Source organism: Lissotriton vulgaris, chromosome 9, assembly GCF_964263255.1.
Source record: "Lissotriton vulgaris chromosome 9, aLisVul1.2, whole genome shotgun sequence".
Taxonomy (NCBI): domain Eukaryota; kingdom Metazoa; phylum Chordata; class Amphibia; order Caudata; family Salamandridae; genus Lissotriton; species Lissotriton vulgaris.
Genome location: NC_141697.1, coordinates 957,957,563 through 957,984,041, shown reverse-complemented (window position 1 = coordinate 957,984,041; position 26,479 = coordinate 957,957,563). Strand labels below are relative to the sequence as shown.

The window sequence follows — 26,479 nt, the reverse complement described above, 5'->3', positions numbered from 1 at the left end:
CCTTCAAATCGGTAGTCTCACGCCTGAATCGGGAGGGTTGGCATGTATGCACTTCCGATCGGTGAGTTCCACGGAATTCCTTCTCTAATTTTCTTTGGCGGGTTTAATGTATATACTTCCTGACACGCCTAATATCCACTTGGCCTAAAATGAGTGAAAAAGAAGACAGCCAAAAGCAACACATAAGAAAGAGCATAACTGAACCTCTGTTCTCTTGGATTTAAATCGTTTCCAAGTTACGCAATAACGTATTTTTGTAATTATGACGATTTTGGAGTCTTCCGATACATATTTTTGAATTGAAAATTAAAAGATCACCGACGCGTAAACGCTTGCGAGTTATTTTTTTTAACTGACTTGTTTGATTTTAACATCCCTAGCGTTATCGATGCCTGATAGGAAAAGGCATTACTTTTTCGAGTCTAAACAGGTACCAAACATTTTAAAAGCATTCATTTTTTTTCTCTAGGATGCGTTTCCATATCAACATGTCCGCCGGATTCAATAGACTACATCGATGACTCCCTTGTCCCTTTTCTATGTCGTTGAACTTGTCTTTTGCCGACGATGGCAGTCTAGGCTATTCTGTCAAGAACAATCGGACTACACTTCCCAGAGCGCCACAAGTGGGCTTGCGCAGGCGCGGAGAGCCCTGTTTGTGTGCGGGCAGTGACGGTGGTAGAAGGGACTATCGGCGGCCCAGAGTTCCGCCGGGGCCCAGGAGGAACACCCGGTCCCCCTGACACCACAACAAGACGTCTGCGAGCCCCGGCCTCTCCCGAGCGCTGCCGCCGGGGAACGTAAGAGCTGCGCCCGGCGGGGTGAGCACAAGCGGCCTAGACAGGAAGGAAGAGGGACAGCCGGGGAGGGTGTGGGATCGCTTCCTTGTAGTCACTGCCCTTGTAGTACTTTATTTGGGCCCTTTATCTTATAAATTACCCTTGCCTTCAGGCCCGTTGACTTTGCTTCAGAGGTGCTTTTTACCACTTCGTTCAGATATTTCAACACCTCTGCCAAGAGCTCGATCATTTTTCACAAGCACTACTACTCCCAGTCATTGAGTTCCTCGCCCGTAGTGTTCAACTTCGTCAATTTATCCGAATACATACCCTTCCGTCACTTCCCTCGTAAGTCTTAACTTGGTGTTCCGCTTTCTTCACCATTTGTTAAGTTGTTAGATAGTCGGCCTGGTATTCCACACATAGTTGATGACCTCCCCAGATACTACAATATATTTCCTTACAGGATTCACCGTTCTCATGCATGTCGTTATCTTCTCCTTACAGGCACCCCTTCTTGCTGACTATCCCTACTAGAAACGTTTCACCTGCTTAACCGGACCAGAGTTCCTTTCCACCAACCCAGATTAAGGAATCTCGAGCTGGGAATCTGACAGCCCCCACTGTTGCACGAACGAAATAGTGAACGCTCTTGTGTGAGGAAAAAAGTTAAGCCTCAAATGCTATCCAATACGGAGAATAACATGACTGCACTTTTGCAGTGCACCGCGAACTGAAGGGTGCCAAGCCACAGATATCGAGGCAACAGTGTCCTCGGGAGAACTGCGTTTGAAGCAGAACCACAGTGGATCGGACAGAATCAGTGTTCGTTGGTCGAGAAGGTGTGGTACTAACTGAAGACACAACTTGATTGTGAGGTAATACACTAATGTATTCGGGGTAACACACCTTGTGAGAGGAGAAACACCAGGAATCCTAACTGCGTCTGTTAGAACTTTTCATGAGTTTCCAAACTGGCTGTAACGAATGACATTTTCCCTTTTTTGTACATTGATTTTTAAGAAAAAAAAGAATGAACCGATATCTCCCAGTCGCTCAACAGCACTTCTTGGCTGTACTGGCCAGCACAAGTGTAGTGGTGAAGTCGATCTGTGCTACTGTTCTCCTATTGTACTTGATCACCTTCGGGGTAGACACTGTATCCACACTAGGTGTGACCCCTGGATTCCTTTTCCCACCCAACTTCTGGATATGGACACTTATTACGCATGGCGTGGTGGAAAAGCACATCTGGGATGTAGGTGTAAGCCTGGCCACAGTGGTGGTAGCCGGCCGGCTCCTGGAACCTCTCTGGGGGGCACTGGAACTGTTAATCTTTTTTGCAGTAGTGAACATTTCTGTTGGCATCCTGGGTGCTTTTTCATACCTTCTAACATATGTAGCTACTTTCAATCTGGCATACCTGTTTAATATCCAAATCCATGGTGTCCTGGGGTTTCTCGCAGGGGTCATGGTGGCTCTCAAACAAACCATGGGTGATAGCATCGTCCTGAAGGTCCCACAAGTTCGCATGAAAGTAGTTCCAATGCTCTTGCTGCTGATACTGGCTATCTTGCGATTAACTACATTGATTGAGAGCAATCTGCTGGCATCCTATGGATTTGGGGTGCTGTCAAGCTGGGTGTACCTGCGTTTCTACCAAAGGCACAGCCGCGGTCGTGGAGACATGTCTGATCATTTTGCGTTTGCCACATTCTTCCCAGAGATCCTTCAGCCTCTTGTGGGACTGGTTGCCAACTTGGTGCATGGTGTCTTGGTGAAAGTGCGCATCTGTCGGAAAACAGTGAAGCGATATGACGTTGGTGCTCCATCTTCTATCACTATCAGTTTACCGGGAACTGACCCTCAAGATGCTGAGCGGAGAAGGTACTATAATTCATTACTTTTAATTCCCGCTCTATATGTGAAGTGTGTTCATACTTTTGTAAGACTTATTATTTGTTGAATCATTTCATGCAAAAGGGTATATGAAAAAAGCAAAATGTTACTTTGAGTTGACAGGCAAAGATGTCTAATTTAGAATAACCATATATATAATTTAAAAATTGTACACAATTTACACTTTCGCTTTAAGTCATATCATACATAAGGAATGTTATTTTTGCAGTCATGCCATGCAGCAGGCAGGGAGAACAGTGAATTTTTTTACCAGTCTAAGCGGGCAAGGGTGTGTCTCATTGGTTATATTACCCATATGGTTATAACATGAAACACTCTGAAGTTAGCCTGAAAAATAAAACCTGAGTGTACTGGAAAATGTTTTGCGGCATTTCCAAGCGTGTTTTGAGCGCAGTAGTGTTTTTAGAGGTGTGACGAGATGTTTGTAGTTATTAAAATAAGCACAGCTTTGGAATTTATTAACTATTACAGTCAGAACTGAAACACCATTTTTTTTAAGTAGAGGTTAAAAAACGTTGCTCATATTTGGCTTAATGGGTCACTGGGATGTCTAGCACCATCTTTCAATCCCCTTACCCATTCTCACTCCTTAGAGTCCCAAACCAGCATTTAGTGTTCTTTGAAATACACTTTGTGCAGCTTAATTTAACAAATTGTTATTTCCAGTAACTACCCTTGTATGAAAAATTGCATTCTATTGTTCATTGGTTAATGTCCCTTACAATTTCCCCTGGATTGACAAGTTACACTCCTACATTTTGATATACTAAGCAAACCGCTTTCTAGTGATATAGGAGTGTAGTAGTCAGCTTGGTTTCTTGTTCTATCAGAATGTTTGTGCGGCAAATAGTGTCATACTGTCCTCATAAGTACAAGGGATAAACTAAAAGACCCTTACCTGATATCCATAGTTTATAAACTAGTCTGATATCAATAGGAGGAAGTATTTTCAATTTCAGGAAAGTTTTTTTTTATGCATAAACCTGTTTGCCAAAAGAGTAATAGCGCTAACGGTTGGCTCTTTGTAGTTTTTCTTTCATGTAAATGACCATTTTGCTTGCAATTTGAAATGACGACAGCTACCCCCCCCCCCCCCCCCCGTTTTTAGGTCTGCATTAACCAAACCTTTTGATTTTAATTAGTGTTATAGGGTCTCTCAGCCCAGTCTCTTCATACATTGGTCTGTAGTGTCATTCACATTTATGATCCCACCACCAGAAGGTAGCATGTGGCAGAGGGTCAGCCTATTTTTGCCGTTGGCTTACCTCTCTGAGTGACTGCATCCAGCTCTTGCCCAATATCTACTTACACACAAAGTAGTCCCCTTGAACAGTTTTACCAAATATTTGCAAAGCCAAAATTTGACTGCCAACGCCAGGCCGACTGGCTTTGACAGTGCTAGTTTTTAGGCCTGTCGTTAGCGTTGACCTTTCAAATGGACTAACATTTAATGTATAATATACTACCTGGGACTTTCGACCAACCCCTCTTCATGCATGGTATGTTATTGTGTCATTCACATTTTCTTCCACCCATTTTGTTTGACCCACTAAAGCATAGGGCAGTAGGTCAGCCCACTTCAGTCATTTGCGAATGTCACTGTGAGTGACTGCATCCTACTCTGTTCACACACATTGAGCCTGATTATGATGTCAAGCAGACGCCGTTACGGGGAAGGAACCGCCCGACCATAGTTCGGTGGTTCCGACATCCCAATAGTGCGGTCGGAAACATACATTTTCCAATGGGAGCTTGTGCGGCAGGCTGCAAACGCCCGTTCACAAGCTCCCCTTGCAAAATGGATTGTTTTCAAACATCCCTGCACCATGTGGTCGGCGCCTAACGGTGCTGGGATGTTTTTTGGGGCCCATACGTGCCCCCAGGCCATGATGCGCAGGGCCAGGGGGCCTCAAACGTTGCTTTCCAATAGCCTTTCCATGTTGGAAAGGCCTACATGGAATGGCTGTCAGAAACCAACATCATAATCCTGACTGCAGAGCCGCGGTCATAAAGGGATTATGAGGAGTTTCCAGCGTAAAGTGTCGGTTGGTCCTTCTTACTGCACGTATTGTAATGCGTTGTTTGGACCGCAGCAGCAGATGGCGGTTGGACCGCAACCAACAAGCTGCTAGTTGCAGTCGGACAGCCATCATAATATGGCCCAAAGTAGTTCCCTCCTGTGCCAGGGACTACTATGATAATGCGTGTTTTTTAAGACCAAAAGATTATTGTTGTTGGCCAGTTTGGAAGTTCTTTAAATTGACAAGGCGTGGCAGCTTTCAGAATAATATTGTTTTGCAAAAACCATAACAAAACAAGCATTGACCAAGCCAAAAGGATAGCAGCCAATGCCAGAACTTTTGGCCACATATCTGCAGTACTGTAGCTCGATGGGAGTTATATCAAAGAATATTTCTTCTGTTGCTGCAAGGATGAGTATACCTGCTCCAAGATACTCAAGGCCCCTGTGGTTCAAGTCTCAACTTCTCTGACAAGTGGAAGACAGAATCTGGTTGCTGGGTGTGCCAGGCGAACCCTATAACTGTACAGGTACAAGAGCACCGCTGCAGATGCCGGAGTTCCAGATGCCCTGCGAGTCAAGCAAAAGTAACAGTGTGCAATTGACCCAGTGAGCTCTGCACTGCTACTTTTCTGTAGGAAGAATAAATGACAACCGTCTGCTGTCAGAGATCCAGATGCCAACGCCACGTACTTGCAGCAGTGCTCCAGATGCCAACGCCACGCACTTGCAGCAGTGCTCCAGAATCGGAGAGCAGGCCATTGCCACACTCTTCTTTTCTGCTGACTTTAGAATTTTGCTTTTTTGCTCTACCTTGGACTTTGCCATATTGTTTACACTCTTTGAGGCCATCTAATATGAACACTCAAGAACAAGGGAAGCTTGCCTATATTCTAGCATTTGTGTAAGTGAGAAAGGTTTGCGCCGCTGCCTGTAATGTTCATTGACTGTGTATGGGATTTTGTATTGCTGCTGATCTTGTATATGCATAAGTAAGATTGCACTAATGTAACTTATGTTCTAATTTGTTCGTATTGTGGGGGGCTTCAATTACCACTGCAGCATGGTCTGTCTACCTCCTCTGATCTGCATGTGTGTGTTTTTTATGTTGAGCCTGGGTAGCGCATGCTGCTCTGTTCTGTGAGATATGCTGTACTGCTCTGTGAGATATGCTGTATTGAGGTAGGGACTTGAAGTTCTGCCCGCTCTCTGCCCATATTTTTAATTGGCTTGACATTGTCCACTTTAAACTGTGGCTGTTCATTGATCAAAAGGCTTAGTAGTCCCTCCTTAGTACCGCCTTGTCTAGTTTTGTAACATCCCATGGTGACACACCCTGTTACGCGTGCTGTTACTCTGTAGGCTTTAATTTCAGCCTCCGAGCCCTAATTCTTTCAATGGTTTTCACCTGCCTACTGTTCCAGGCAAGACCCACTCTCTTCTAACACTTAATTATTATTATTATTATATTATTTTTTAGTACCACGGCACGCCACAGTGGCGGCCGCAACTTTGTTTTATTTGCAGATGCCGAACGCAGCCGCATGTTTTTTTTCCCCCTTTTTAGGTCTCGGCCTGCGGCACACTGCGCAAGCAGTGGGCAGAGTCCAAGATTTTATGTTTTGGCTACAGTGGGGTTTGAACCCGTCCCTCTTCTCCATTGGCTGGCTTCCTAAACGGAGGCCAGCCATTGGAGGAGAGGGGCGTCACTCTGTTCAAGCCCCGTCTTTTTGCGATTCGGGGGCGTGTTTTTTGCGGTTTTTAAGCCGTGACATCATCCGTCACTCAACTGGTAAAAACACGCCCCGAATCGCAAAATGACCGTGTGTTTCTCCGAGGCATTTCTGCCTCGCCTTGGAGAAACGTGGTCGTGTGGAGCGCTCCTCTCTTGTTTAAGTGCTTGGCCCTCTGTCGGCTTCGGTGCCGCCCTGCCCACCGATGCACAAAGCACGGACGCGGTACTGGCTGAAGGCCGCAGGTTCGTCACGCAGCCTACAGCGGGGCCTGTTTGCTCTTCAGCTCTTGGTTTCACCCTCCCCCCTGCCGCCCCCCTCCTTTCTTCTAGCCTTCAGCAACCTCGCTGATTCATCGCGCTAATCCCCGAAATGTCTCCCCTTGGGATTCCCGCTCAAACGTTCTTGGTGAGAACCTGCCCAGACTTGTTTTTTTTTTTTTTTTTTTTGACAAACTGCTGGATTTGAATGAGTGAGCTGTAGTGGCCTGTTTAGGATCAAAGATTTTGCACAGTGGTGAAGCTGAGATTGGAATATGGTTCTCTTGACCGAGTTGTCAACAGTACAACCCCCAGTCCACATCTCAAACATTCCGGTTTTGAAACTGCATGGATAAGTAAATAAGCAATGTAGCACTATAGTTAGTGAACGGTAAGAGACAGTTGCGCCGTGACCTCTGTAGCGCTGCGTATCTGCTCGAACAAGCAGGCTATGATGTCAAATGATTTAAAACGCGATCAGACAGGAATAGCCCAGGGTCAATCAATGTGACTGCAGGCTGCCGTGCGGCCTGTGAACCTTTGCGTAGAGAGGGGGTGCGACAGCGCAGCCTCATTACAGTCAGTCAAGTGCGTTCATCCCGGGCCTCTCACTGCCACAGCCGGTTGAGGGGGGCTGCAAATATGTGTGGTGGCGGAATGAATAGCCAAAAGCTGAAATTTGGTGAGAGGTGTTGAGCCGCTAGAATGTGTCTCCATCAAATTCCTGCCCTGGTTCAGAGAACACCGCATGCCCCTCACCTCTTCTCTGGGTCACCCCCCTCCGTTGCCAGCCCCACCCCTTACATGTCAGCCTCCAAAGCTCACGTACACTCCAGTTCGTCATCGCCCAAATCTGCACAGATCGCACCCTCCCCCATTTCTCCCAGGGTGGAAGCCTCTTAAAATGTGTTTTGTCAAATTTGCCTTAAGTGCAGATGATAAAAAAATACATTAAAAAACACAAAGAAACATTCAATTTCCCTATGTGCTCTACTCCTACCTAGTTCCTAGTTAATCTATAACATTATTATCATGCGTTGGCCAAGGTTCTGTTTATTGCATGCTATGATATAATGTGCTGTGGTGTTTTATGTTTTACAGTATTATTTTGTGTTATATGTTATGTAAATATGTTGTGCTTTGTTACGTGGTGTGTGCTCTATTTAAAGTTATGCAGTGTAGTTAATGTTCTGTTGTATTTTACATTAGGTTTTATGTTGCATTATATGTTCTTGATGCTATGTTTTGATATTAAGAATGTTAGCTACCACCTTACAACTTGTGCTACATTTTTTGGTGTTATGATTTCTAATGATGATGTGTCTCAACCATTTTCTCTGTTTGTTGTGAAGGGAAAACGGCCCTGATAAGTAAATACAGCAAGAATTAACTCCTAATACACAAGTCTTATACAGTTTTATTTCGAGCACATTGTCAGCTACATGGAGTGTTTTTGGGTCGAGCCTGGGCAGTGCATGCGCTGCTCTCCAAGTCTGTTTCATAATCCATGGAAAAAGTCTTAAGCACAAATGAATGTGTAGCAGAGATGGCATGCTGATCACAGTAACAGCGAGCTGGGCTCCCCTGTCCCACATACAGACCTTGCTTTTGTGCTGTGCCCTGCTGTGGTTAGACAGGACATTCCAGGGAGTGCCTCAAGGATCCAGCTGTTTATCTGGCATGATTGAAAGGCATTTACAGAGCCTTCCTCATGCGTGGGCACCAGCAGGTCTGCCCCAGGTGGACGGGTAGGACTTTATTTGCTAGTGAAATGATCTCCTCAGCGATGAGCATTGCTGTGTAAGCCTGTAGATTATTGATTGTGTTCCAGGGACAGGGGAATCCTTTAATTGTATCCTTTTCCTCCTCAGCCATTTCCCAAAAGGCCATTTTACAGATAATGACCTGCTCAGCGAATATGACATTGTAACAATATCTGAAAGTGTGTGATCTGGCATTTGGGAGGTTGAAATGAGCAGGTAATACCTATTTTGTGTCGGGGGGGCTCAGAAGTGCTTACTGTCACTAGGGGTCTGTGTGTGGCTCTGTCTGTGTGCATGTGGCTCTGTCTGTGTGCATGTGGCTCTGTCTGTGTGCATGTGGCTCTGTCTGTGTGCATGTGGCTCTGTCTGTGTGTATGTGGCTCTGTGTGGCTCTGTGTGTGTGTGTGTGTGGCTCTGTGTGTGTGTGGCTCTGTGTGTGTGTGTGGATAGCTTTTTTTGTAGGTGGCTCTATGTGTGTGTGGCTCTGTGTGTGTGTGTGGATAGCTTTTTTTGTAGGTGGCTGTGTGTGGGTGGCTCTGAATGACTGTGTGGGTGGCTCTGTATGTGTGGGTGTAAATGCAATGGGTAATGTCTATGTGAGCGATTAAGCTATTGGCATTGTAAATGACAATGCAATTTATTTAACGATTAAGCTATTTGCAATTTAAATGACAATGCTATTTATTTATGATTTAAAAAAAAAATGTCATGAGCAATGCCAATAGCTCTACCTTTAATAATGCCGAGACCATTACATTGTAAATGCTTGTTTATTCAGTGCTGTCTCTTTTGTTATGAAGCGCCCCATGCCACGCTTTCACATTAATTCAGATGAGCCGCGTCTAAAGAAGCAGCAGCAGCTATTAAAGTGAAACCTCGTCATGGGGCCCTTTTACAAAAAAAAGCATTTGTTTGTCAACTTGACAAACAAATGCTTATTTTTTTTTTTGTAAAATCGCCCGATACAATGCTTTTACTTTAATTGTGGCCGCACATCTTTCTTCTGACGCAGCTCGTCTAAAGGAAGGGACATGGCCTCTATTGACATGAAAGCGCGGCATAAGCGCTTTTATAAAGTATTTGAGAGTTTAAGCTATTGTCATTTACAATGCCAATAGCTCAAACTCTTGTAAATACGAGATCTGTTGCCACACATGCTTGTTTTTCTGCTATTCGCTCATGGTTGCCCTGAAGATTTATTGCTGTCCTTTGCACTGACCCTTCCAGTCATGTCCCTTCCGTTTTACCCTTCGCAGTCCATTCCTTTTTATCCTCCTGTGACACAAGTACTAGTGCCTCCTGCCTGTGCTTCACCATGCCTAAACAGCTCTCTGCACCAAACAGCTGTGCCACTCTCTCTTGTTGCTTTTGTACCCCCAATTTCCTTGGCTACGTTTCTTGTCTTTGTGCACCTTTTGACCCCGGTTTGTACTCCCTGTGTTTCCCTCCATGTTTTCTCTTGACTTACCCACACATAGCTGCCTCCCATCTCGTACATTTTCCCCTGCCTTCTACCCGCCTGTGTCTCCCATGTCTCCGTACCTCCTTTTGTATACGTGGTCATGACCTCCACTGTTGCTCATGTGCGACACCAATTACCCTTTCACCGTCCGTGCTTCCATGCAACCTCCCTTTGCGACCAAACAATAAATGTGACTTTTCCATTTGCGCTTCCCTGACTTTCTTCCATCCCATCCATGTGCCCCCTGCCTCTACAAGGGCGTGTAGCTGGCTCTTGATTTCCTGTACCTCCGTTCCTACACCTTCTTTACTCAACCCTTTGCACCAACTCGCTAATTAACTTCCTGCGTCTCCATGCTACTGTACAAAGTAACTCCCTTCAACCATGTTTTGAGGGAACTCGCCTGTTCACCCATGTACTGAAGCAAATGCTCCATATTCTTATTTTATGTTGGTGACGCTTATACTTATGCTTACAATGCTGTTCTTTACTTATTTAGTGTGTGATAAGTTTGACCTGTTTTATATGCTGTGCCTGCTGTTTTGGTGAAGGAAGTTCACACCGATGCTGCTAATGTTCTGTTTGTCTCAGTGAAGCTTTAGAAAATTGTTTTGCATTAAAATTATAATGCTTCTTTGCACGGTAATGATGTGGTGTAATGTAAACTGTTTATTTTGAAAATACTTGCATTGGTCAATATTTCCAGTACAGCAGTGTACATTTATTAGGGTGTAGGTAATAGTTTGCGCATGTAGATCGAACAACCTCAGCTTGTCAATTATTGGCCATTAATGTTCAAGAGAGAGTTTGGGAGGGCTAGTTATATCTCCAAGTCACGTAAGGCTCGATTACAAGTGCCCCAGAGGGTGGTGTGCTATTTAGCGCACCCGTTAAAAAAAAAACATACCCAAGGTTCCTAATTTAAAGGGTATGATAAATAGTACATAAGTTGAGCCATCAAAAAAGGATATAACATGGATTTTAGTGCATTTGCTCCCAAAAAAATCCATTTGTTAAATTTTGGTGCTTTTGATATGCCTTTCCTCCTACCTGTATCCCCATACCCTAGTTTTTCTACCTATGCTATACTCTTATGCCTCTTCTTCTACCTGTATCCTTTCTACCTACTCCCTGTTCTTGCCCCTTACCCCGATATTCGATTCACTATACCTATCCCATAGTCCTTTTACCCTGCATATTCCCTGATATATTTATAGCTCTCTCCATCCATCTGTACTTCTTCCCATACCATACTCTACCACTACCTATATTCTAGTCCCTTTACCTGTACCTAATTACCCTGCCAATATCCTAGTACATTTAAAACTGCTGATATCCTAGCATCTCTACCTGTACTCTAGTGCCTATACTATCGCTGCTCTGCTCCTACCATACCCTAGTACCTCTCCCTTTACATAATGTCTAGTGTTTCCACCCCACCTGTACTTTAGTGCCTTTACTCCTTCATACAGACCCTCCAGCTTATCGCGATTTCGCGATTTGCAAAAAAATCGCGAAATCGGCCGATCTCGGGAAATGCCGCGATATTTGGCATAAAGCCCACGAAATTTGCAGTTTCCGCCCGTTCGCCGTCTTTTCGCCCGTTTCCGCCTTAAAAGAAGGCCCGAGGCACCCATTTTCCCATTCCCCCCAGGATTCATTTGCGGTTGAGAGAAGAGAAGGAGCCAGGAGGTCGAGGACGAGGACGGCGGCCGAGCGAGGGAGAAGACCAGCACCACACCAAGAGGGGGAGAGAGCACGAAGACTCTTCCAGGAGGAAAGCCGGCCGGCGAACAGAAGACAGGTACATCCGTCCTACGCTGGTGGGGGCCCGCCGCACACATAGGGGAGAGGGCTGCCCGGGTGGGAGGGGGGCAGTGGAGATGTGGCCGGCCGGCCCCCGGCCTGGGCTGCGTGTTTGGGTGCACATAGAGAGGCAATTTAACAATAATAATTCGAGAAAATAATGAAATGCTCACAGTAAACATTCAGAACACTGCCGAAAAGTTAACCATAAATCTCCTTACGATCCAGAGCTGCAAAGGTTACCGAGGGCACCCAGCAAAATAGATCAGTAAGGCGACAGCAGAAAACAGACTCCCGTTCACTGGTTAAAGGTCACAAGTTAACATTTCCACCCCCGATCTGGGCTCAGTGTCATCTGCTCTGCAAACGGATCTCTTCCTTATACCCCGGTTTTGTTCTCTAAGTCCGGTTAAAATCAGGTTGAAAGTTTTAGACAAAATGAGCAATGAAGGCAGCAGGGTAAATGGCACCTTCTAATTAACGCATCAGTCTGTAATTATGGATGCAGTGAAACGCTCTTCTTCACAAACCGTTTACAGCAGGCAGGATGGCAACAGAGGCAGGCTGCAGTGGGCATCAGGTAACGCAGGCAGACAGGCATGCAGTAGAGAGGCAGTAAAGAAGGAGATAGCAGGCAGAAAATCCAACAGGTAGGCAGTGAACAGGGAAATGAAGCAGGGGTGGCACTCTGAAGTTAAGAGTGACCGATGTCACAGGAACTGGAATGCAGGCAGGTGCTGGCATGCAGGCAGATACAGCAGACAGGCAGCAATGAAGTAGGTAGTGGCATCAGATAACAAGCAGGTCGCTGGATAGTGCCTCAGGTAGCATTAAGGACATTAGAGTCACACTCAGGCAGGTTACAATATGAAAATGAATGATTATGAGTTAAATAAAATGCCGCAAGAATGCCGCTAAATTTCCATATTTTTGCCGCTAAATTTCCATATTTGTGCCGCTAAATTTGCTAATCCATGCCGCTATATCCTGGGGGGTCTGTTCATATACACTTTACATATGCCACATGTTTATTACTTCTGCCCCTACCTAAACCATAGCACATATACTTGTCTGTACACTAGAACCAAAAGCCACAGACTATATCGATAACCTACACCCAAGTACTGCTACGTATACCCTAGTGCCTATTTATTCCATTCACACACCAACAATCGCTTTATAAACACTTTCCTAGTGTGAGGTTTTAGTTTGTATTTTATTTAATATTTGTTGGTGTGTTTGTTCACTGTTCATTCCACCTATACTATCTCTTCCTAGGCTCCATGCTCACTCCTGTTGACTCATTGTCTCATCTTTCTGAGAGCTCTAAAACTTCTCTATGTAGTCTCTTTGTCCCTTGCATGTTTCCGTGCACTCAGTTTCTTCCCTTTTACCACTAGGGTCTCTCAGCATTGCCCAAAGTCTTTCTCACTCGTATCCCCGTTCTTTCTAATTGATCTCACTTTGATACGTACTCCAACCACATCCTGAATAACATCGTTCTTCTTTCTTTTGTTATGCTCATCAGTCCTTTGGTAATTGAACTCGATGTTTGTTCTAATGATAACTGAATATGTCCTTGAATTTTGAAAGGCAAATGCAAAGCAATCTTAAGCAGCACAGCTAGGACAAGTTTGTCACTGGAATAACTGAGAAGATGTTATATGTTGAAGTTTATTTGTCAGTTTTCTGGAACTTTAGGAGTTTTTAGGGCGAGGCCTGCGCCACTTCGTCAGAAGTGGGCGGAGTTTCGAAGCCCTCTTGTTTTTTTTGTGGCAACTTGTCAATAGGCCTAGCTCGCTTCTTAAAGGAAATACCACACTAATAGAAGTAGGCTTGTGCCATTTTTCATCCTCTTCTGTCTTTCACACGAGAGAGATTAATCAAAGCCACAAATACAATTTTTGCATCCCCAAAATGATTTGTGACAGTAAGCTTTCATTAAAGAAGAAAGACTACAAAGCATGGGCGGGTTTCTTGCAAAAAAATTACTCTGTGCATTACGCATATTGATAACTACTAGAGCAATATAATAGCTAACTGAAGCGCTTTCAGAGATTCGAGTGAAGAAAGCTGACAAATAGCCAATTTGCACCTGGATTGAAGTGAAAAGCCAGCTGGCTGCACAAGGAGGAGCGCACTTTGTTAGTATTCTGGCCAAGGAAACAGCTGCACAGTCCATTTCCATATTAGTTCATCTTTTTTTTGTATCCGCAAATTAAGGCATTTTGCCAAAAATTAGTAAATAAAGGAACTGCATAAAAAATTGAAAAACCTTTTAGTCCCCTAGCAAAGCCCTTTTTAGGTCTCGCACCTGTGACGCAGCGCGAAGCGCTGTCGCAGCGAGACCTATAGCAGTGGAGTCTGCTTTCAAGGGAGACAGGAGATGGGCATGCGCAGGCTGCGTATCGGGACGCGCGCGTTCACCAGTTACGCGCTGTGCCCATCTCCTGTCTCCCTTGCAAACCTCCTGCAGTTACGACTCCACGGCCTGTCAATATGCCCCAAAGTGCTCCCTTCCGCTAGCACAATTGAGGGCTCATCCACCCCACCGCCCCCCAGCACCCAGATCTGTCCCATCCGCTGGGGTCGCAGCTCTCCTTACCTGTGTAGGTCTCGCAACTCCAGTCCTGAGGCTGGCGACAGTGGAGGCGCCACTGCGCCCCGTCGTTCCACCCGCGCGTCTTCCTGAGGCTCCGGCTCCCTCTCGGCTGCCCGCGTGCCCCCCCGCACAACACCTTGCTCCACCACCAACTCTTTGCCCTCGCGCTCCAGCAGCCTCCAAGGCCAAGCGGCCGCTCCGCTTACATCCGCCGCGCCGTGAACGTCAGCTGCGCACGCTCACACAACTCCCTCTTGTTTATCACCTGGTTCTAGCTATTGCAGAAAATCCTGCCATAGATCTCTTTCAAAAGGAAGACCAAGTATGCACCAACCCTGATCAACATCCACCACATGTCATGCTGAATGAAAGGATAAGTGTCTGCCTTCATGTGGGCTCATGTATAGTTCACACTAATGTATTGAAGTGCCCATACATAGTTTTGTATCTACATATGAGACACACATTCTCACACACAATGCAAAAATACGCTCTGGTACTTCGATGTCTGGAATGGATGCCAGTCCGTTTCCGACCTTAACTTGTAAAGGAGAGGCGCTTTGCCAAAAATCAACTGCCCCACAGACCCACTTATTTTGTCAAAAGGTATGCCCGACTATGTTACCGATGCTGTGTCCCGCTCTGTGCTGTGGTACAGATAGCGGCAGGCTGGATGTCATGTTATGAAGGTGCTGCACTGTACGCGCTGTTATGGCACGTAGCCAGAAGTTTCACGTTTGGGCAGCCTGTAAGCAATTACTGGTACCGAAGGATCATGGGACAGGTAGTTCCACCGCGTTGATTTAGGTTCACAAGGTAAATAGGGAAATTCAAAGCCAGACAACTTTAACACACTTTATTTTCAATCTGTTTGAAATGGCAACATGTATGTCCCTTACTTTTAGTGTAATTACCTTCATACGTGGTCAAAGATACGTTTCTGTCAATTAGTGTGGGGTCTTACAATCAACGGTTGTCCATGAGGTGATTCAAAAGAACAATCTTAATTGATAATTCGTAGAAAGGGACAGAAAGTGTAGTCCCTTAGTTATTTTTTCATGGCTCATCAAATTAGCAGTGTCGCAGAGAACCAGTTTGTATTTGTATCACCGCTAGTTTTCCCATTGATAGTGTAGTTCCCCAGACTATTGTCATATTCCATATAGTTAATGTGGGTACTTCCTTATGTGTATACATGGATTACTTCATCTCAGACTGTTGCAAGAGGTTTTTTCACTTGGTAAATTATTAAGAGTACTATTTTATGTGTGGTATACACATCAGGTGTATCACCTTAGATTACCCCAGGAGATTACATCATTCAGCCCATACAGGTCCGTGCGTAGTCTATAGACCCATCGTTGTTCGAACAAGCTGAAGGGTCCACTTATATCGGGGCGTGCCTAGCTGCCCTCTGCCTTTGCATTCTGAGCTCTTTCTTGGATTTCACACACAGTCCGTAGCGCTTCCTTCTACCAAAGTAGCGCTAAAGGACTTTCAATTGTTGTTCCTGGTGCAGTGCCATTTTTCTGGACGAGCGAGATTTTTTTTTTTAATTACATCATTCTTTTCCCATTGACGATAATAAGTAGCCCCCTCGCATGTGTGAAAGCTCGCTAACCAAGAAACCAAATAAGGCACATGATTATGTTTTGCTTCATCACAACCTTAAATGAGTGTACTTTCGGAATGCTTCCCGTTTCTAAGCACCCAATTAAGAAACACTTCCACCACACACACCACCAGACGTCCGCGCACGCTTTCACCAGGGATACACACCATCGGCCATCAATACACACTCACCAGGCACAGACACCATCAGTCATCAGTGCACGCTTTCGCCGGGCAAAAACCCCACCAGCCATCAGTGCACGCTTCCACCACACACCACCAGACGTCAGTGCATGCTTTCATCAGGCACACACACCACCAGCCGTCAGTGCACGCTTTTACCAGGCATACACATCACTGGCCGTCAGTGCATGCTTTCATCAGGCACACACACCACCAGCCGTTAGTGCACACTCACCAGGCAGACTCCATCAGCGCACACACACCGCCAGCCGTCAGTGCACGCTTTCACCAGGCATACACACCACCAGCCGTCAGTGCACACTCACCAGGCAGTCGTTAGTGCACGCTTTTACCGGGCACACACACCACCAGCCATCAGTGCACACATCAATTGTTAACGCATCCACAATTAACTATTGTAGCGTTCGCAGTATGGCACACTTTACTTTTAAAACAGTTAAAGAATAGCAGCCTTAATGCACTCAGGAAACAATCCTAATCAAAATAAATACAGCTAGTCGTAGAGTTCAAAGATATGTGTGCAATGGGTAAGAGGCCCTGCAAGCCTTCTGGAACATATCACACAATAAATACCCAGAAATATATCTGGGGTAAACCAATGCACTACAGGGGCGTCGCAAGTGCGCTTCAGCAAAGATGGAAAGAAACTTTTAGCAGAGAAAACAAATTAATATATAGTTCTCAAAATGACATCAAATGAAACCAAGGCAGTTCACAATAAGATTCCAAAAATTTGCACGATGGTGACTTTATCCAAATGAAGTTTATTCACTTTCTTCGTGATACGACAAGTCGAACATAGGAGCAAAGGAGCTTCACATCAGCATCCAAAAACTATACAAATCCCAGTGCATTTCAGGCATTACTGGATAGCCCTTCATCAGGGGAATCTGACAACAATGGAGAAGAAAAACAAAATTCAGATATACACAAATGTAGAATGGGACTCAGCAAGTACAGAGGCGAGGCCGCGTTATCTAATGTAGGTGTCAACCAGGCAAAAAGAATAAAAGGAAAGAGAAACGGTGAGCCTCGTGTCCATAGCCAAAATGGATAGAGAAGGAAAGAACTCATCCAGTGAAAAAATTCATAAAATAATGTGCGTGACCACCAATTAGGTGAACCCAAGTCAAGGAAAGAAAGAACCAACCGCATAAGCCGACCTACCAGGTCCACAACATAAGAAAGTCTGAGCTATAAACTGATAATACGTGGGGTCTCAAAAGACAACAGTACGTAGAAATCTGCAAAAGATAAAGAGACTCGGTCACCAGAGAAACTAAATCAATCAATCAATCAGTGACACTTATAGTGCGCGCTACATACCCGTAGGGTCTCAAGGCGCTGGGGGGGGGGGGGGGGGGGTGCCGCTACTGCTCGAACAGCCAGGTCTTCAGCTTCTTCCTGAAGGAGAGGTGGTCTTGGGTCAGGCGCAGGTCGGTCGGGAGGGAGTTCCAGGTCTTGGCGGCCAGGTAGGAGAAGGACCTTCCTCCTGTAGTCGCTCTTCGGATGCGGGGGACGGCGGCGAGGGCGTGGTTGGCTGATCGAAGGTGGCGTTTGGGAGCGTAGAAGTTGATCCGGCTGTTGAGGTAGCTCGGGCCTTGGTCGTGTAGGGCTTTGTGTGCGTGGGTGAGGAGGCGGAAGGTGATTCTTTTGTTGACGGGGAGCCAGTGAAGGTCTCTCAGATGTCTGGTGATGTGGCTGGTTCGTGGGATGTCGAGGATGAGTCTGGCTGAGGCGTTCTGGATCCGCTGGAGTCTCTTCTGGAGCTTGGCGGTGGTACCGGCGTAGAGGGTGTTGCCGTAGTCCAGTCGGCTGGTGACGAGGGCCTGGGTGACGGTCTTCCTGGTCTCGGTGGGGATCCACCAGAAGATCTTCCGTAGCATGCGTAGGATGTTGAAGCACGCCAAGGAGACGTTGTTGACTTGCCTGGTCATGGAGAGGGAGGAGTCCAGGATGAAGCCCAGGTTGCGTGCATGGTCTGTCGGTTTGGGTGCAGTGCCCAGGGCAGGAGGCCACCAGGAGTCGTCCCAGGCGGAGGGTGAGGAGCCCAGGATGAGGACCTCCGTCTTGTCAGAGTTCAGTTTCAGGCGGCTGGTCGTCATCCACTCGGCTACCTCTTTCATCCCTTCGTGCAGGTTGGCTCTGGCGGAGGCGGGGTCGTTGGTCAGGGAGAGGATCAGCTGGGTGTCGTCGGCGTAGGAGATTATGCTGAGGTTGTGTTTGCGTACGATGGCCGCGAGGGGGCTCATGTAGACGTTGAAGAGGGTGGGGCTCAGAGATGATCCTTGAGGGACGCCGCAGATGACTTCGGAGGCCTCTGACTTGTACGGTGGTAGGCGGACTCTCTGTGTTCTTCCGTCGAGGAAGGAGATGATCCATTCCAGCGCCTTGTCCTGGATTCCGATGTTGCTGAGGCGCTGTACTAGGGTGCGGTGGCAGACCGTGTCGAATGCCGCGGAGAGGTCTAGGAGGATGAGGGCCGCTGTTTCTCCATTGTCCATCAGGGCTCGGATGTCATCGGTGGCGGCGATGAGGGCGGTCTCGGTGCTGTGATTGGCTCGGAAGCCGGACTGTGAGGGGTCGAGGGATCCGTTCGTCTCGAGGAAGGCGGCCATCTGCTTGTTGACGGTCTTCTCAATGACTTTGGCTGGAAACGGGAGGAGCGAGATGGGGCGGTAGTTCTTGAGTTCGGTGGGGTCCGCTGTTGGTTTCTTGAGTAGAGCGCTGAGTTCGGCGTGTTTCCAGCTCTCAGGGAAGGTGGCGGTGTCTAAGGATGTGTTGATGATGTCTCGCAGGTGGGGTGCGATGACAGCGTCGGCCTTGTTGAAGACGTGGTGAGGGCAGGGGTCGGTCGGTGATCCGGAGTGGATGGAGTTCATCGTGCGGATGGTGTCATCGGTGCTGATCGGGGTCCAGGCGTGGAGGGTGGTGGTGGGGGGTGGTTGTTTGGTCATGGTGTGCGTTGGTTGGTTGTTGAAGCTGTTGTGTATGTCCGCGATCTTGTTGTGGAAGTATGAAGCGAGGGAGTTGCAGAGGTCTTGCGATGGGGTGATGTCGTTGTTTCCTGCGCTGGGGTTGGAAAGCTCTTTAACGATGTTGAAGAGTTCCTTGCAGTTGTGTGCGTTGTTGTCCAACCGGTCCTTGAATGCTGTTTTCTTGGCGGCGCGGATCAGCTGGTGGTGCTTCCGGGTGGCGAGCTTGAAGGAGGTCCTGTTGTCCGGTGTGGGTTCCCTTCTCCAGGCTTTCTCGAGGGCTCGGCAGTTCTTCTTGGAGCTCTTGAGTTCGTCGGTGAACCACGGGGCTTTCTTGCTGCCGGGTCTGCTGGGCGGGGTCCTCAGCGGGGCGAGCTCGTCCGCGCAGATGCTGATCCACTTCGTGAGGTTGTCGGCGGCCTGGCTGGGGTTCGCTGAGCTGGCAGGAGGGTGCTGGCTCAGGGAGGTGGCGAGCTGGTCTGCTGTGATCTTGTTCCAGCTTCTGCGGGCGGCCTGTTGCTGGTGGTGGTGGGTCGTCGTTCTCTTGAAGGTGAAGTGGACGCAGCTGTGGTCCGTCCATTGAAGCTCTGTGGCGTGGCTGAAGTCGATGTCTGTGCTGGAAGAGAAGACTGCGTCGAGTGTGTGTCCGGCGAGGTGGGTGGGGGTGGACACCAGCTGCTTGAGTCCAAGATTGGCGAGGTTGTAGAGCAGGGTGCTGGTGTTGCGGTCGTTGTTGTTCTCCAGATGGAAGTTGAGGTCCCACAGAAAGGTGACCACAAAAAAGCCAGAGACTTACTGAAAGACAGAAGTATCGGTACTGTTAGTCAGGAAACTCCCTAAAAAACGAAGCAAACTGGTTACCACTGGCTCCACTGGGGGACATAGCCTTAAAGGGAATGCGAAAGCTGTACACTCACTAGCAACTGAAGATGCTGGTTGCTAGAAAACCAGGTGGGTCGTTCAGCAACTCTAGGCTGATTCGGAGCAAATAGCAAAATGCAGGAATCCTGTAAAAACCATAATAAAATCACTGGTGGATTCAGATGGCGGGAACCAGCTCAAATACCAAAAATCTCGTCGGCAAACCACAAAAACGCTTACCGTACGAGGAGACTGTGAATCGGTAACACAGTGAATGCTCAAACGCCAGCAGCCGCAACTAGCAGTGCGGCATGAAACCCATAGAAAAAGGCATTCGCCAACATAAACAAGGGACTATCAACGATAAAAACCGTGGCGGTCATCTTAAAGCAGTGCAAAAGACAATGTCAAGTACATCCAAACAGAAAATGCCACAAAGTGAATAAAACGGTGTGAAAAGAGAAACAGACCAAGATTGAAAAGTTATACCCTGAAGTGTGCAAAAAAAGCGAATGAATGCGCTGGTTGGGAACTACCAACAATACGAGCGGCAAAACTGTTGTAATGCAATATAAAGAACACATAGACCGTGTTCAATTGTAAAAGCAAGTGCTACAAAGAAAATTCACCACAATAGTGAACCCATATGGGAAATCATCTTGATATGGACGAAAAATTCACATTAGTAGAACTACATGGAAATCATCATACAAAGAACAGACAGATCAACTTTACTTTTAAACATTTTCATCTAAAGCGCAGCATGCCACCATTGCTACAAAAAAAATGCACATTTTTTTGGCCTACAATTTATAGACTTTTGTTGCAATTGGTGTTGCAATATTTCGCAATGCCAATAGCTCAAACTTAATGCGAGACCTATTGCATTGCAAATGCTTGTTTTATGTTTGGGGTGCTTAAGCCTTCAATTTTGGTTTTCTTGAAAAAAGAGGAAAAAGTGTGTAAGGAGGAGTTATGTTTTTTTTTTTTTTGTCCATATGTGGCATTATCAGAAGGTTTGCTCCGCTAAGGTATCAGTCTTCGAAATTTCATCAACATTTTAGCCATGTGGGTGGCTGCTGTATTTGGGCCCTGCTTGCCCTTCTATAAGAAATCTAGAAAAACTAGACATTTCTGAAAACTGGACATCCAGGTGAGTTTAGGGTGATGTGATTTGCGTGAATCCCTTTATTTTCTTACATCAAATGCCCTTCAAACTTAAGCTGACATTGCCTATTTTCCTCCCATTTCTGTGAGTGGATCCTCAAATTCTCATACATGTCCCAATTAAAAAGGTACCCCATTTGTGTGGCTAAGAGGATCACCTGCGTCCACACTTTTTTTTGTTTATAATATCTTATCCCTGATGTCCAGTCTGCTTTCTATACCCCTTGAGGTGCAGGAGGTTGACATATGGGGTAATCTCATTTTCCCTTCCCTTCCCATGCCCCCCCCCCCCCAAGCATAGGCAGAAGGCTTTTGGGATCATTTTGTCGTAGGGAATGGCTGATGCCAGGGTGGACCACTCCCACCCGTTCTTTTTATTTTATTGATATCGCTGGTGGTCAGCTGCAGTGGCTCCCAATCTGTGCGCCCTGGTGCGCCGTCAAAACTAGCCAGGGGAGCCGCACACCAAGCACTTTAACTCATTTGATGTTGAATGGTTTATTGGCTGCAATTAAACTATTTAGACCTAAACACATGATGTAGGTGATTTGTAAGTGACATGCCTAAAACTGGAAACGTTGTGCTTAATTGATGGCATGTCAAAGTAAGTGGAAGCCGCCTGATTTCTTTTGTTAGACTCGTTCATAGTTTAGTTTTTTTCCAAATGCATTTTACACCAATTCAAGTTATCAGGAAAGTAAAGTGTCCTGTCTCTCAAGCAAACTAAGGGGCCGATTACGAGTGTGGTAGTCCATGAACCACCAGACTTGTGATGGTGGCGGCGTACTCCCGATGGCAGCGGACCCCCGACCGCCCTATTACAATTAGGGTGGTCGGACTGCCATTGCCCCACTGCAGCCGCCTTCCTGGCAGTTTTGCGGCGGTCAGGAGGCCGCAATATGCTTGGCCGGACCACCGCTGTCCCGCCAAGCATATTACCAGTTTCTTCTCTGCCGGCAGTGTCATGGAGGTTCCTACTCCATTAACACTGTGGCAGAGAGGAAGCAAAGGGGCCCTGCAAGGCCCCCTGTGCCGTCTCTGCATAGGGACGCAGTTCCTGCACGGCATGGACTTCTCACTTCATGTCATGCAAGAACTGTTTTTGGCGTTCCCATTGCCGTGTGCATCTTTTGAGGCAGCGCTAAGGGAATGCCAGAAACCAGCCTACCAGAGAGGAGAAACTCATAATCTGGCATGCGGGCTGACCACAGCTTTGGCGGTGCGACGGCGGGCTCACCCAGCTCCACCGCTTAAGTCGTAATCAGGCCCTTAGTGTTATTAAGTATTGACGTGTACTTGAACCATAGGTACTCCAGTACACATTTCCTCCAGTACACACTTCCTCCAGTACACACACATTTCCAGACAGACCTGCTCTCCCCATGAGCACAGGAAAGAAATACACCATATATGGCATAATGCCAAAATTTGTAAGCAAGAAAGGGGGACGTTTAAAAAAAATATATATATGAGGAATTGATTTGGCTTGCTTTGAAGTGGTGGCAATTTTATAGAGGCAACAGCTAAAACAAAGCTGTATTTGGTTTAAAAAATAGTGAGTCAACTTCCTGAGACAGGAGTATTGGCACGTTTGACATGGGCAGAAATGGAAGCGCATGCAAATATTCAAGCACAGAAACACTTTGGTAATGAGGTCTAAATGTTTAGGGATGCTCTCTAGTACTTTAAGTTGGATATAAAAAAGTTTGAGTAGGTTCTCTAGTAAAGGCATGGACAAAGAAGTGTAACTAGGAATATTTTATTAGAGACTCCACCTTAGTAATATGAAACACTCTGCGTATATGATTATAATACCTTCATCCCATTTATTTTCAGGGAGAAAAAGGGAAGTACTCGCGAGGGCGGACTTACACCCCCCTCCACACACACACAAAAAAGTAACATAGTGGGGAGCCGCGGCCAGCAGGCAATAGGTCAAGGGAGCAGCAGGTCAAAAAAGTTTGGGATCCAGTGACTTACAATGTACTTAGCTTCTGACATAATTTATGTTTCTCAATTAAACTCTCATCAATACTTTGTTTCTTCTGGTGAAAGTGAAACTGCTTTGCAAGGCTGCAGGTAACATCTACACCCCAGTACTGCCAGGAGCGTTAAGTGCACAGAGCTGCTAAGCAATGTCTTTGGTGTACAGATGAGAGTCCAGGACAGGATTGAGGCGACAGTAACAATCTCCTTCCTTCTCCAGCCCAGGACCAAAGGCAAGAGAGGATGGTAATTTGAAACAGCAGTCGGATCCTGCAAGATAACACACTCCTAGGGCACACTTTTACAACCCAAGCGATTATGTCCCATTTTTTAGCGCTTTTTGCTACATGAATTACCTTTTGTACATGGTTGAGTTTCTGCTTTTATGTGTCGGCCTGTGTGTAATTCCTATCCCTCTTCTTCAATTGTACATACATCAGCTTATGTGCCATCCTGTTTGTTGATGTGTATATGCACAAAGGTACGTACTATCTGCTACTCGTGTAACATGGTTGAATATGTGGGTTCACCTCTAGAATGAAGTATGCAGAGATTGAGCGATTTCTATCAGAAATCTCTTCAATAGTGATTTGTGTTGAGTAGAATAATTGTTCAGTTTTGGTGTACATAAAATAGAGTTTCTCAGGTTGTGAAAAAGCAGCAATTCTCTTGTAAATACCAAAGCTGCTTGGTGCAAAACACCTCTAATTCACTTTGTTGTTACCTATCAAATAAAGAGGCAGGCGCTGGTAACTGAAAAGCAAAGAACAGGTTTATTGCTCTAGAGGAGAGCACGTCCATTCGGACACACAGAATGTCTTCAGGAGGTGCTCTAACTTCATCTCTGTGGCATGGCCTTTTATACTAGTTCTTGTTATTTTATTACAGGGTAAAACATTCCTGGCATCACTTTATTGCATATTCAAACATCCTTGGAATCCCTGCCTCCAGCAGGTTTCCGCACAGACCCAGCAGCTGTCGTCCCCCCTCTCAAATCTAACAGATGATTGCTATCTTGCAGCTGGACATTCCGACAGGATCTAAATGTGTGGGATCGGTCAGATCTGAGAGTTCGTGCTATTGATTAATTGTTAGTGCTCCAAGTCCTGGCGTGTGGGGGCAATAAACTGTCTGCAGAGGTCGGTTAGTGCCTGAGACCGGATTGAGCAGCCAGGTGTGGTCAGGGAGGTTATCAGCAGGCCTTGCTCATGTGCAGAGGATGAAAGGACAAATGGGTTTAGGGTGGGAAGAGGCTCTGGGGCTTTGTCATTAGGACAAAGTTTTATAACCCCAGTAGGTTTGGTCATGCTTAGGGTGCTGGGGATGATTGTGAGGTCAGGGTGAATCATAGGTGACTAGCAGTGAATTAAATGGCTGCAATATCTAAAATGGTTGCTGCTTACGCGCATGCAGAGGCCCTTGCTACGCAAGATGGTGCAGGCAATGTTTCACGATCTTCACTTTGCTCTCAACAGTGGCTGTGGCGAACATAAATGAACGCCGCTTATGTATACCTAAAGTTTATCGATTTCCACAGTTTGTATCATAAGTTAGTTCATTTCTGTTCATATCTGTTGTGATGATGTCAACCTGTACATTATTATACACAAAAGCTAAGTATGCAGTTGGGCTGTCCATTGCGGTCTTTGGTGGCCTATATGTTTTACAGGCAGATGAAAACAATTTTCCTGTCAATACAAACAGTTTTGTAACAAGCGGGGAGACAGTGCATACAAAATGACATTTGTCGTACCCTAAGTTTAGACCTGGAGATGAGCATAATTCTTAGATGATTCAGTAAATTCATTCATTCTAATACAAAAAAATGTTATCATACAAATTGTTTGGGTAGGATAAGGACCATTAAGTGCATTATTTGAGGTCTAGACTCCATGAGGATCCAAACTAAAAGCATATTCATGAGGACAACTGGCATTCTACAATTATCATTATACATAGTTTACTTTTTCTTCTATATTTCTTCGTTACTTATTCATACACAGTAAAAGCGACCGATGTAAGGTTTCAAAGGAAAATCTTTTTCTTGTCCAATTGGGGCATAATCTATACGAGGTGATTGGGAGAGAAATTCAAACTAATTTCAGTGATGGTCAGGGAGGGATAATGTTCAAAAGGCTCTTCTTTCCAGTGTCTTTTACAGCGAGCCATCACTGGTAGGCTCCCGTTGTTCTCTTCTTTCGGTGGAGCTATGCGTCCAGCTCTGATCCAGATTCCGCGTTGCAGGGCGTGGTCGTTCTTGCTCTTGGACCACAGTTCTTTTTGCCCTGTTCCCTAACTAATCTATCGCTGGTACCTTAGACAGGGTACCCGCACCCTATTCTTGGTCCGTGAAGTCCATCCCTACTAACCCTATTCTATCTTTATGCCGTATTTCTTCATCAAGTCAATTACAAGAACCCCATATGAAAAGGGGGGGGGGGTGTTTGGGGAGATCATGGGAAGAGAGGGTGGAGTGGCGTCAGATCTGAAATGGACCAAGGGGGGCAGAAATTTCAAGCGAGTGAGCCCACCAATTAGGCTCAATGGGCTTGGACTTCCGGCACAGGTGGATCAACAGGTTGGGGGCTTCTGGACAGCCCTTCTTTCTTTCATTTTCATTGTTGGGAATGGTGGCTCGTCCAGCATCTCTCTTTGCTCTGCAGCTCCACCTTGGTCGTGGTCATGGGTGTCGCATGATCTGCAGCCAGGCTGTACGTGGCGTCCGACCCCTCTCTTCCGAAAACTGTATGATATTTTCAATCTAGTAATAAGTATAAGACAATTTTTTTAGAGAACTTGCAGGGGAAGACGTTTACGCAATTCCATTTCTCTCCCAACCCCAAGTAGCTGGGGAAATATTTATTGGTTACTCAAAAAATGACGATAGCATGGATACTCTTAATCCTTAGATCTGTGCATATTATTTACTCATGAACCATTGCTGTTGTGTTGGTCTGCAAGCATTTCTATGAATTTCCACCATAATTTTTATCTTCGGTGTCCATTCCTTTTAAGTTTGTGATTGTGGCAAGAAATCTAATATCTATCAATTATATAGTCTGTCAAATTCGAACCGGCTCCTCCGGCAGAGACTTGTCGTTATAAACGAAATCCTGTTGAGCTATATTTTCTTCAAGGTTTGCTAACTACAAAAAGTGTGATGTGCTATTATCATGGGCATACAGGTACCCTTCCTAGCTATTGTTAACCATAAATTACACAGGCTAAGCATTGTTCCAACCTGTCAGTGTTCCTTACTTTTAACTAAACATTTTGACTTCAGTACCCATTCAGCAGGGCTTACTACAACATTCCTTTCAATTTAGTTCA

General features: G+C 46.0%; 1 protein-coding gene across 2 annotated transcripts in view; it reads left to right on the top strand.

Annotated features, from left to right (window-relative positions):
- Positions 1 to 563: 563 nt before the first annotated feature.
- The window catches only part of TMEM115 (transmembrane protein 115), a 44,493-nt gene continuing 18,577 nt past the window's right edge, over positions 564 to 26,479 (top strand). Inside the window, exons 1-2 of one of the 2 annotated variants that reach the window (XM_086938810.1) lie at positions 564 to 821; positions 1,287 to 2,666. In XM_086938810.1, coding sequence (XP_086794936.1) covers positions 1,813 to 2,666 — 854 coding nt within the window. In that variant the 5' untranslated portion in view covers positions 564 to 821; positions 1,287 to 1,812. The remainder of the gene's footprint in view (positions 822 to 1,286; positions 2,667 to 26,479) is intronic. The other variant, XM_086938811.1, reaches the window with a different exon arrangement.